The 13,372-nt window shown below is 43.3% G+C and overlaps 1 protein-coding gene across 4 annotated transcripts in view; it reads left to right on the top strand.

The window, feature by feature from the left end:
* The first annotated feature begins 7,619 nt into the window (after nt 1-7,619).
* Nucleotides 7,620-13,372, top strand: part of PIAS1 (protein inhibitor of activated STAT 1) — a 92,365-nt gene continuing 86,612 nt past the window's right edge. Inside the window, exon 1 of one of the 4 annotated variants that reach the window (XM_073568939.1) lies at nt 7,620-7,736. Coding sequence is in view for 2 of the 4 variants with exons in the window: in XM_073568938.1 (XP_073425039.1) it covers nt 7,798-7,884 (87 nt within the window). In the remaining 2 variants the exon portion in view is untranslated. The other 3 variants (XM_073568941.1, XM_073568938.1, XM_073568940.1) reach the window with 3 other exon arrangements.

Consider the following 13,372-nt stretch of genomic DNA (forward strand, 5'->3'; position numbering starts at 1 on the left):
GCGTCTCCGCAAGATAAATTGACATGCTGCGGTCTCCGCAGGTAAGCCGCGCACGCTAGTGCGCGCAAAGTGGACATAGGATTTCTTGAAATCCCATCCACTATGCTGTAACATCTGGACCCTACGAGTTGTACGTTGCGGATGTATGCAGCGTCCAACCCGCAGCATTTACTGACCGTGGGAACGTACCCTGATGGTCTCAGGCTGTTTTGCTGCTTCAGGGCCTGGAAAACTTGATGTGGTAAATTAAACTATGAATTCTGCTGTCTTTTTTTGCAAAGAAAATGTGGATTTAGCCCCATATTTTTCACTTTCACAAGAGTAACAGGGGAAAATGGACCCTACAGCTTGTTGTGCAATTTCTTGAGTACATTGATAGCCCATATGTTGTCATAAATTACTGTTTGTGCAAATGGAAGGGAAGGAGCTCCACTGAACTTTTGGAGCAAAGTTTTTGCTATAATAGACTGTGAACACCATGTCACATTAGGCGAGCCCATGAGATGCCAAACAGAAGAAACCCTAAAAATGTGACTACAAGTTGGAAACTACACCTGTTGAGAAATTTATCAAGGGGTTGTATTGCCAACTGTTCAGCAATAAGGTTCGGATACGGCTTTAAAGAAGGCTACTACTTGGATATAACACAATTTTATTATACAATGATTAATTTAAATGATAGAACACCAAGTTAATGGAATGGCAGATATAATATTAACCTTTCTTGTTAATTTCATGTGAATCATACAATTATTATGAATTATAGTACATAGAGAAATAAGTATCCATACTATACATTACCAAGCATTGTAGCATCACTTCTCTACTGGAGGGACCGCAGTGTCAGTGAGAAGGAAAATACTCTGGTCTTGTCATCACAGAAACCGTGCACCCACGATAGCTTCTGGAAATGTCCCCCCTGGAAATGTCCCCACTCCTCACTGACATAGGGTCCACCTTTTAATACACAACACTCCCACATTACAACTGTGCAGTATGTTTAGTCTGCATCAGAATCTTGACTCTGCACAGTACGTTGTTGTCTTGATAACAGCACAAGACTTCAAGGTCTGTTTGTTATAGACTACTACAATCTTAGTTTGTTTGCACAAACCAGAGATTCGTTTGCCATTAACATGTCTCTTAACAATAGCACAATGTTTTGCTACTGATTATAACCCAGGATCTGTTTGCCTCTGGTCAACTTGTCAAAGTTGTCTATCACTGTTTAACGTTTAACATATGTTGCTTGTTACAAAGTTAACTCTTCATGCTCATAGCATAAGGCTCTAAGATGGTAACATATGGGCAGCATGACTTCCATAATCACCTATTCTGAAAACTGGATACCTATCGTAACCCAGACACACACGCATACATGTCAGATATGTATCACAATCGGTCTTCGATTATGGATGTCATGCGTGACCAGTGCTACATGAGACCATAACATTTTGGTCTCTCTTGTCAATCGAGAATCATACTATTACCGAGCACAAGACTTCCTTGTTCAAGCAGCATAAATATTCATTATCTATACAGTTGTTATTCCTATTGTCTTTGTAACTTTCCTAGCACATGTGTAAAGAATACAACACACAGAATTAGTTGGAAAGTTCCTTCCCATCAACCACCCCCCAAGTGAAAGTATTCAATATCTATCACTGTTTGTCAACAGGGGTCACTTGCATGCAAATCAGGATAATGAATCTTTTAAACACAGAGCTTCAAAGACCACAGAACAATTCCTTGTCTTACGGTATTGACACAGAGCAAACACTTTGTGGCTCAGTGTCAAAGTTCAGCATTAATGATATTACACCATAGTATATTGTAATATAGTGTTTGGATTCAAACAACCATATTTCATATTTGCAATACTTTCCATCCTTGGTCTAATGACCACACTATATCAAAGCATATAAACAATATATTACAATATGTAGGCTATAAGATATCCATATTTTTATTAGCACCACAAGGGTGTAGTGAGCATATTAAACCTAAGTGATTCAAGAAATTGAATAACATTGGACTGTGAAAATGAAAACAAAAAATCATTTTTTCCACTAAAACATTGTTTTAACCCCTTACCTACAATTGACGTAATATTCCGTCCATGTGACCATGGACCTAATTACCATGGACGGAATATTACGTCACCATGATCAGCGGCGCCCACGTGGTGAGCGCCGCTGATCGCGGCCGGGTGTCAGCTAATTATCATAGCTGACACCCGGCACAATGTGTCAGGGGCGGTCACGGACCGCCCCCGACACGTTAACCCCTTGCACACCGCGATCAAACGCGATCACGGTGTACTGGGGGTTAAAGGGAAGCATCGGCAGGGAGGGGGCTCCCTCCGTGCTTCCCTGAGCCCCCCACGGCAGCGCAATGTGCAGCGCTGCTGTGGGGGGCTCCTTTCCTCCAGGCCCCCGAATCCAAGATGGTGACGGGGGCCTTCGGGGGCCTGAGGAAGCTGGCTTCCTCAGTGCCTGCAAAGCGCAGGCATGAGGAAGTCTGCAGCAGTGCCTGTGACAGATCGCTGATCTGTCACAGTGATCTGTGATGTGACAGATCAGCGATCTGTCACAGGACAGTGATGTCCCACCTGGGACAAGGTAATAAAGTAAAAAAAAAAAAAAAAAAGTGTTAAAAATAATTTAAAAAAATCGCTAAATAAATTAGTAAAAAAAAAAAAAAATATTCCCCAATAAATCCATTTTTTCAAAATAAAAAACCCCAAAAACAATAAAAGTACACATATTTGGTATCGCCGCGTCCGTAATGACCTGCCCTATAAAACTGTCCCATTAGTTCACCCCTTTAGCGAACCCCTTAAAAAATAAAAATAAAAAACGAAGCAAAAAATAATGATTTATTATCATACCACCGAACAAAAAGTGCAATAACGCGCGATCAAAAAGACACATATAAATATCCATGGTACCGCTGAAAACGTCATCTTGTCCCGCAAAAAACGAGCCACCATACAGCGTCATCCGCAAAAAAATAAAAAAGTTATAGCTCGCAGAATAAAGCGATACAAAAATAATTATTTTTTATATAAAATTGTTTTCATTGCAAAAAACCGACAAAACATAAAAAAACGACCTAAATGAGGTATCGCTGTAACGGTACTGACCCGAAGAATAAAACCGCTTTATCAATTTTACCGCACACGGAACGGTGTAAACGCACCCCCCCAAAAGAAATTCATGAAATGCTGGTTTTTGTTCATTCTGCGTCCCAAAAATCGGAATAAAAAGCGATCAAAAAATGTCACGTGCCCGAAAATGGTACCAATAAAAACGTCAACTCGTCCCGCAAAAAATAAGACCTCACATGACTCAGTGGGTCAAAATACGGAAAAATTATAGCTCTCAATATGTGGTGATGCAAAAACTACTTTTACAGTAAAAAGCGTCTTTTAGCGTATGACAGCCGACAAACATAAAAACCGCCATAAATAGTAAATCAAACCCCCCCGATATCACCCCCTTAGTTAGGGAAAAATAATAAAACTAAAAGAAAATGTATTTATTTCCATTTTCCCGCTAGGGTTAGGGTTAGGGTAGGGTTAGGGCTAGGGTTAGGGCTAGGGCTCAGATTAGGGTTAGGGGTGTGTTGAGGTTAGGGTTGGAGTTATAATTGGGAGGTTTCCACTGTTTGGGCACATCAGGTGCTCTCCAAAGGCAACATGGCGTCTGATCTCAGTTCCAGCCAATTCTGCGTTGAAAAAGTCAAATGGTGCTCCTTCCCTTCCAAGCTCTGCCATGCGCCCAAACAGTGTTTTACCCCCACATGTAGGGTATCAGCCTACTCAGGACAAATTACAAAACAACTTTTGGGGTCCAATTTCTCCTGTTACCCTTAGGAAAATAAAAAATTGGGGGCAAAAATATAATTTTGCGGAAAAAAATTTTTTTTTTATTTTCACGCCCAGGCGTTATAAACTTCTGTGAAGCACTTGGGGGTTCAAAGTGCTCTCCACACATCTAGATAAGCTCCGTGGGGGGTCTAGTTTCCAAAATGGGGTCACTTGTGGGGAGTTTCAATAGTTTAGGTACATCAGGGGCTCTCCAAACGCACATGACACCCGCAGACCAATCCATCAAAGTCTGCATTCCAAAACGTCACTACTTCCCTTCCGAGCCCCGACGTGTGCCCATACAGTAGTTTTCTCCCACATATGAGGTATCAGCGTACTCAGGACAAATTGGACAACAACTTTTGGGGTCCAATTTCTCCTGTTACCCTTGGGAAAATAAAAAATTGGGGACTAAATGATGATGTTTGTTGAAAAAATACGATATTTTTATTTTCACGCCCGGTCGTTATAAACTTCTGTGAAGCACTGGGGGGTTCAAAGTGCTCACCACACATCTAGATAAGTTCATTAGGGGGTCTAGTTTCCAAAATGGGGTCACTTGTGGGGAGTTTCCACTGTTTAGGTACATCAGGGGCTCTCCAAAAGCAACATGACACCCGCAGACCATGCCATCAAAGTCTGCATTCCAAAACGTCACTACTTCCCTTCCGAGCCCTGATGTGTGCCCATACAGTAGTTTTCTCCCACATATGAGGTATCAGCGTACTCAGGACAAATTGGACAACAACTTTTGGGGTCCAATTTCTCCTGTTACCCTTGGGAAAATAAAAAAATTGGGGACTAATTGATCATGTTTGTGGAAAAAATACGATTTTTTTATTTTCACGCCCGGACGTTATAAACTTCAGTGAAGCCCTTGGGGGTTCAAAGTGCTCACCACACATCTAGATAAGTTCCTTGGGGGGTCTAGTTTCCAAAATGGTGTCATTTGTGGGGGGTTTCTACTGTTTTGGTATATCAGGGGCTTTCCTAACGCGACATGGTGTCCGATCTCAATTCCAGCCAAAAACGTCAAATGGCGCTGCTTCCCTTCCGAGCTCTGCCATGCGCCCAAATAGTGGTTTACACCCACATGTGGGGTATCAGCGTACTCAGGATAAATTGCACAATATCTTTTATGGTCCTGTTACTTTTGGAAAAATAAGAATTGAGGGTGAAAAGATCATTTTTGTGGAAAAAATATGATTTTTTAATTGTACTGCTGTACGTTATAAACTTCAGTGAAGCACTGGGGGGTTCAAAGTGCTCACCACACATCTAGATAAGTTCCTTGGGGGGTCTAGTTTCCAAAATGGTGTCATTTGTGGGGGGTTTCTAGTGTTTTGGTACATCAGGGGTTTTCCAATCGCGACATGGTGTCCGATCTCAATTCTAGCCAAAAACGTCAAATGGCGCTGCTTCCCTTCCGAGCTCTGCTATGCGCCCAAATAGTCATTTACACCCACATATGGGGTATCAGCGTACTCAGGACAAATTGCACAATAACTTTTAAGGTCCTGTTACCCTTGGAAAAATAAAAATTGGGGGTGAAAAGATCATTTTTGTGGAAAAAATATGATTTTTTAATTGTACCGCTGTACGTTATAAACTTCTGTGAAGCCCTTGTGGGTTCAATGTTCTCACCACATATCTAGATAAGTTCCTTGGGGGGTCTAGTTTCCAAAATGGGGTCACTTGGGAGGTTTCCACTGTTTAGGTACATCAGGGGCTCTCCAAACGCGGCATGGCGTCCGATCTGAATTCCAGCCAATTTTGCATTGAAAAAGTCAAACGGCGCTCCTTCCCTACTGAGGTCTGCCATGCGCCGAAACAGTGGTTCCCCCCCACATATCAGGTATCAGCGTACTCAGGACAAATTGCACAATAACTTTTGCAGTCCAATTTCTCCTGTTACCCTTGGTAAAATAAAGAAAATTGAACCTGAAGTATTTTTTTTGTGAAAAAAAGTTAAATGTTCATTTTTTTTTTTAATATTCAAAAAATTCCTGTGACGCACCTAAAGGGTTAATAAACTTCTTGAATGTGGTTTTAAGCACCTTAAGGGGTGCATTTTTTAGAATGGTGTCACTTTTGGGTATTTTCTATCATATAGACCCCTCAAAGTGGCTTCAAATGTGAAGTGGTCCCTAAAAATAAAATGGTGTTGCAAAAATGAGAAATCGCTGGTCAATTTTTAACCCTTATAACTTCCTAACAAAAAAAAATTTTGGTTCCAAAATTGTGCTCATGTAAAGTAAACATGTGGGAAATGTTATGTATTAAGTTTTTTGTGTGCCGTATCGCTGTGATTTAAGGGCATAAAAATTCAAAGTTGGAAAATTGCGAAATTTTCAAAATTTTCGCCAAATTTCCGTTTTTTTCACAAATAAACGCAAGTTATTTGAATGCAATTTTACCACTAACATGAAGTACAATATGTCACGAGAAAACAATGTCAGAATCACCGGGATCCATGGAAGCGTTCCAGAGTTATGACCTCATAAAGGGACAGTGGTCAGAATTGTAAAAATTGGCCAGGTAGTTAACGTGCAAACCACCCTTGGTAGTGAAGGGGTTAACCCGTTTTAATTTTTCACTCGGCCAATAAGAGAAAAATCAAATAATTTGTTACGCAATTTCTCCTGAGTAAAGAAAGAAATGAAACCCTCTATATTTTAGGGTATGTTGATAAATGATGGACCCGAGTGGAGGCTTGTTATTTTGGTGAGTTGACTTGAAGTTTTTATTGGTATCATTTTGTGGTACATAGCATTTTGGATAAATTTTAATGCTTTGTTCACATTTGTCTTCTGCTCTACGCTGAAGACTTACATCTTGGTTTTCATCTAAATCTCCAATATATGGGATTTAGATTAACCCTTTCATGATTGGGGGTATTTTTCGGTTTTGCGTTTTTGTTTTTTTGCCCCTTCTTCCCAGAGCCATAACTTTTCTATTTTTCCGTCAAAATGGCCATGTGAGGGCTTGCTATTTGCTGAAAGATTTGTCTTTTGAACAACACCATTGGTTTTTGCATATCTTGTACTGGAAACCTAGAAAAAAATTCCAAGTGCGGTGAAATTGCAAAAAAGAGCAATTCTACAGTTGATTTTAATTTTTTTTTGTTCAGTGCAACAGGTGCATGTGCTGCTTCACTGTCACACCACATGAATGGAGAGCCCAACACACAGGCTCTCCATGCGTGTGCTATGACTGTCAGCCGCGACACATGCAGCAGAGCGTTCATCCTTCTAGCCGCCATGGCTGGAGATGGAGCTGAAGCCCCGTACACTGTAATCCTGCACAGTACTCAGCCAGACCGCTGCAGAAATGCTATTTTCGTCAGAAAGTAAGAAGCGCCGGAGAGGCCGGAGCCCGGGACACTCGGCCTTGTGGACATTTTTTCAACTTCTAGTTACAGGAATGGCCCCACTAATGACCACAATAACACGGAACGCTGGAGACGACGACATTATCCACCGTTACTGTTCTTTTGTTTATCTCTCCTGCTGAAACAAACCAAATCCACAGAAACGCCATCTTCCCTACACAACCAGCCATCGGGGCACAGAACGGGAAACAGAAGGCATTTCGCCTCCACTATGTCTTCCAGGAGTGCACAGTCAGGTCACTGCAGCGACCACGCGTGACCCTCTCCACTCGGGGACACGGTGGGTGGCCTTGCCACCGCCGCCTACAACAAAGCCCTCATCACCACGTGACCGTCCTCACGTGCTCCCCAGCCCCTTGGCGCCTTTATTCAAATTCTACGTAGTGACATCACGCACACGTCGGAGCCACGTCGCGGCAGGTTCATTACGCATGCGCGCAGAGCGGCAAGATGGCGGACAGTGCGGAACTGAAGGTAAAGCGCAGCTGGAATTGCGGGGCCGGGATCCCGCCCTGTGTCCGATGAGGGGAGTCTTATGTTCCGGTCGGGGTGGGCCGATGGATCGGTGAGCCAGGAAAGGCGAGGTCCAGAAGCAGAAAGAGCTGAGCAGGCTGCGTGCAGGGTACAGTCACCGCTGTTATTGTTGCTGCTGTCCGTGGTGGTGGAAGGGAGGAGTTGTGGGGTGAGTGAGGGGAGGACGGGGTGGGTGACCTCCCGCCACAGCCATGTGTGCGGCCACAGAGGCGGGAGGGGAGCAGCGCGGCCATCCCTGTGTGTCCCCATGTGGAGGGGTCGTCACCATCTGCCCCATCTTCCCCTCCCCCACCTCCTGTCAGCCCTGTGTGGTGGGGACTCCGGACATGGCTGCTCCATGTGGCTCTGTAGTTCCTCCTGCTCGGGCGGTGTTTACATGTAGTGTTTGTGTGCTGGGCCTGAGACGTCGCCTGATCGCCCTCATCCCCTGTGATCTCTGTCTGTATCAGATCAAGTGTGTGCTGTATTCTCCTATCTGGTACAGTGGATATCTAATGGCCGAGACTGGGTCAGTTTTCTGGTAATGGCCACCTGTTGTGGGGTGCCATCAAATGACTCCAGTGTTCTGGTGATGGCCCCCTGTTGGGTTGTGGGGTGCTGTCAGATCCACCTTGTGTTCTGGTGATGGCCCCCTGTCGGGTTGTGGGGTGCTGTCAGATCCACCTTGTGTTCTGGTGATGGCCCCCTGTTGGGTCGTGATGTGCCGTCAGATCCACCTTGTGTTCTGGTGATGGCCCTCTGTCGGGTCGTGATGTGCCGTCAGATCCACCTTGTGTTCTGGTGATGGCCCTCTGTCGGGTCGTGATGTGCCGTCAGATCCACCTTGTGTTCTGGTGATGGCCCTCTGTCGGGTCGTGATGTGCCGTCAGATCCACCTTGTGTTCTGGTGATGGCCCCCTGTCGGGTCGTGGGGTGCCGTCAGATCCACCTTGTGTTCTGGTGATGGCCCCCTGTCGGGTCGTGGGGTGCCGTCAGATCCACCTTGTGTTCTGGTGATGGCCCCCTGTCGGGTCGTGATGTGCCGTCAGATCCACCTTGTGTTCTGGTGGTGGCCCCCTGTCAGGTCATGGTGTACCATCACATGAGCCTACATGCAGTTCTGGTAATGCCAACCTGTGGTGGTGTGCTGTCAGATGAGCCCGGTGTTCCTGGGGTGTTTGGAGCAGATCACAGTATAAATATTCTGTGCTTTTCTCATATACATATCATTGCTGAGGTCCCTGTCTTTTTAGGCTGTGTTCACACATTGCTTCCTTGCTGCGATATATCTACATGTCTTTACTTCAAATGACTGAATTGTGTATGAAAACTGCAGCATTTGTTTCCCCCTTAGAAAGCAATTTGAAACTGCTGAAGAAAACACCGATACAGCGGGATGTGGAACACTTATTTTTGTGATGTTTGTCCTGACTCCAAGTATAGTTTAATTAGTGATATGTTAACAATACCTGACCACTTCAACTTTCCCACTAGCTTTACATTTGCCACTTTTTTTTTTTTTTTCTTTCATGAACTCATATTACCTTAGTTCACGGCTGCGCTTCATCCATGGATCCAGCTGTTTTGTTCAGCGGTTTTTCAAGACATAAAATCTTTCCCCTAAATTTATTCATTGGTTGCCTAACACCTTGTATTGCTTATGCCTACAAGGTGGACGCAAAGCTGAAAAAGCAGCAAAAAAGTAAGCAAAACTATGTTTTGGCTGCAGCTTTTTTCAGTGCCAAGGGATTAAGTTTTGGCTGCAGCAAAAGCAACTTGTGAACACGGCCTTGGGCTACGTTCCCACCATGAGCTTTTGATGTTGCACTATTTCTGCACCTATTAAGTAAAGTAGTTTTAATTGTTTTTTTGTTTTATAATCAGCATAAAAAAAACTTGCCAAAAGTTTACCTTGGGAACTTGGCTTTATAGTTGTGCTATTTTCACTTTTTTCACTTTTCAAAAGTAATGTTAATCCTGGGACAGGCTGTGTAGAAAAATAAGGCAGAATGAGTAAAAATGAACTGGTTTCTCCACTGTGCTCTAGCTGCAACTTTGTCTTTAAGCAAAAAAAAAAAAAAAAAAAAAGTCTTAGTGGCAAAAAGTAAAGTGTTTAAATAGACAGGCTCTGTGAGGGGTTTGTATTGTGGACACATTGTAGCTGCTGGCCTTGGCCTGATTCCTATCTGCCAACCTGAACCATCAGCAGCATGAATCCCTACAATGCTGATGGTTCAGGTCACATAACTATGATTGGGCCTAGACTTATAGCTGTATTATGCAACACTGCCTGCATTATTCCTATGTGATTGAGGCGTGAGGGATTTTTTTTTTTTAATTCATGTGAATTTTGTCGCCGATCCACCTTAATATCTATATGGAAGCAACCCTGTGATTATACACATACTTGCCTCCCATAAGAGCACTCCCATCACATTAAATAATTTTGTTTGCTGCCTTTTAACTTTCTCCAGCAATCCTTTCCTAACTATGAATGTGAATTTTGAAGTCTGTACCTGGATAAAAGTTTTCAAGGGTTTTGTGAAACGAGAGTCCCCAATTATAAGACTATATGGAATTCTGTGTAACCTACTCATCTTAATTGTCCAGCTGCTTCTTGCCTGTTTTGTGCAGTTGGACCTCTGTGCCCAACCAGACTGGGGATCCACTGACCTGAACTAACTCACTAGTATATATGCAACTATTAGTGTAGCTCAGACCTATCGGCCAGGAATTATTTATTTTTAGAGTACCATTGATTCCATGGTGCTGTTTGTGTGAAAAGGGGTTTACGTACAAGATTCATGTATAAATTACATTGAATTAGCTAGCAATAACAGACTGGCACAGAGGGAATTAGCTAGCAATAACAGACTGGCACAGAGGGTAGAGGATCCGCCCTCATGGGCTTAGTCTGCAGGATAATGGGGAATGAGACAGTAGGTTAGGAATTAGGGTATGTTTCCACTAAGCGCATTGCCTGTGCTTTGGATGCAGCGGTAAGCCCGCTTTGCCCAAAGCCCCGCCCCTTCTGTATGCGCGGTGATCCCGGATGTGTTGCATGCTGTATCACCGCATCGCATACATAGGCCGGGTTATTTACCTTGCGGAGACTGAGCGTCTCCGCAAGGTAAACACATGCTGCGGTCTAAAAAGACGCGCCGCATGTCCGGTCTTGTGGATGTGTCACCCGCGTATTAGGACGCATAGTGGAGACTGGATTTGATATCCCCTCCACTATGCTGTAACATCTGGACACTGCGAATTAAACACTGCGGCTGTACGCAGCGTTCAATCCGCAGCAAATCCAGATGTAATATGGCCTGTGGAAACATACCCTAACACACCAGTCTTCTGCTAAGGCTGCATGGCTACTTTGGCCACCACACCTGTTGTGCTACGTTGCAACGTAATACAAGTGAATGGGGTCACAATGCCAACCTTGGAATACTGCAACAAGCAAGTTGCAAAAAAAATCAGATTGAACTTCTTACGATTTGCTTGCTACAGTACCCTCACGGTCGGAGTGTGGACCCCCCCCCCCATTAACTTGAATAGTGGTGCGATGTAGCAGCGGCACTGAGTGAGCCTTGGTCCAATGACAGCCAATGTTGCCATATAGACCAAACCTAAATTAATTGGGTTTGCTGTCTGATAGTCTGCTTCTATTTATTTTGGTATCTGGCTTTCATGGAGAGGACAAAGCATCACTTTGTAGAGATGAGCAAACCCAAACTTAAAAATTTGGGGTTCATACCGCACAGTTAAGTGTCTGGGGCTGAACACAGAGTTCTCCCAGAAATCCATTGTAATATTTGGAGTTCTGAGATTGGTTACAGTGGGCAGCGACTCTACTTTGCATTTTAGCCTAAATTTGTTGCTGCTGGGATATGTTATTGAGGCATGTATTTTTCTCTGCTTCCTAAGTGATTGCCACTACCTGGCATGGTCGCAGTGGCACTAGGAGACTATAAGTTGTTGATTTGTTTTTATGGAAAGCATCAGCAATCATTTTACACATGAAGGCACTGCTGTGCTTGATCCATCACCCCACAGACCTCATTGATTTACTTTGGGATTTGTCAATCTGATGGGACATGACATTAGAGGCTTCAAACAGAACCCTTACTGTAGACATATGGAAGAAAAGCTAGGGTGACTATTTTGAGTTGTTTAATGGACCTGATTTATAGCAAGGCTTGCATATCAATTTTATCTAGTTGCCGTATCCATCCTTGGCTAATTATACTTGGGCCTGATCTTTCTCGGCCTCTTGATCGGCTCTTCCGTGTTTTACAACAAATTATTCTTTATAAATAGTTCTCGCTTTAATTGCTGTGTCGTTTGCCATTGTCAGTCCTGCAAGTATTGGCAAGCTTCCCGATGGAGCGTGTGAATTTGCTTTACTACAGTATTTGGTTAACTTCACGTCACTGTTTTGTGGGTAAATATACTGTTATTGGCAGCAGTTGTTTGCCTCCGGTATAGAATTATTTTTTGGAAAGGAGTACAAAATGAGTGCAGTCCCCAAGTATGAGGAGGCTGACATGGATAAGCATTCAGTCCACAGGTCTGTCTCTATTTTCTAGAAAATAATCTACTTATTTATAGATATTGTGTTTTTTATTTTTTTTATAAAGTTTGTAGTAAAGCAGCAGATCCCAACACTTGTGTAAGACTGCTTCTTCTATCTTTTCTATATACCCCCTCAGCAGGTAACATTGTTTTACAAGTGACCAATTATTTATATACAGCCCAGGCCTTCATAGTTTGGAATTAAAAATATTTCTACTGGTTTATTTAGAATTGCGCATACTGTAAAACTGATGGGGCTCCTTATCAATGACCACTGATTAAAAATTGTTGTGATCGAGGCTGTGGAGTCGGTGTCTGTATAAAATGGACCGACTTCTAAAATATAAAATTGGGTTCAGTAGTACAATACCAAGTTATGAAATGTTCTGTTCCTGATCTAAGGTTCTCTGCTTTTAGTTGAGATGAATTTGTGCTGCACTTTATGCACATGCTCAGTAGTGACGGAGGTTTGGCTTACTGACTGCGCAGCCCGGATTCTAAGGCCGGGGTCACACTGGTGAGGAATACGGGAGAGTGAGAGGCGCAAAAAGCACGCATTAGACACGGACAAATGATTCTCTATGGGGTCCCTCGCACCAGCCGTATATTTCTCATCCGTATTCTACGCTCCGTGCCAATCGCAGCATGCTGCGATTGTCAGCGTACTACGCCCGTAGTACGCCAATGCAAGTCTATGGGTGCGCAAAAAATACGGATTACACACGGACCACACGTGTGACTTGCGAGAAATACGCACCAGGTGTCTTTTAGCAAAGCCGGCAATTCAGTGCGCGATACAGTAAAATCACACTGACAGTTTTAATAAAGAAATGAAAGAATAGATATATACACATAGAATGCATATATATATATATTATATATGTGTCTATATCCTTTCATTTCTTTATTAAAACTGTCATAGGGCTCCATTATATGTCCATTTTGCAAGGTGACGAGAAAATCTCGCCATACGGATTACATATGGATGCTGACATGCGCAAAATACGTGACCACACCTTGAT

This window comes from Dendrobates tinctorius, unplaced genomic scaffold (genome assembly GCF_039654945.1).
Source record: "Dendrobates tinctorius isolate UK_male_01 unplaced genomic scaffold, ASM3965494v1 ptg000022l, whole genome shotgun sequence".
In the NCBI taxonomy this organism is placed as follows: domain Eukaryota; kingdom Metazoa; phylum Chordata; class Amphibia; order Anura; family Dendrobatidae; genus Dendrobates; species Dendrobates tinctorius.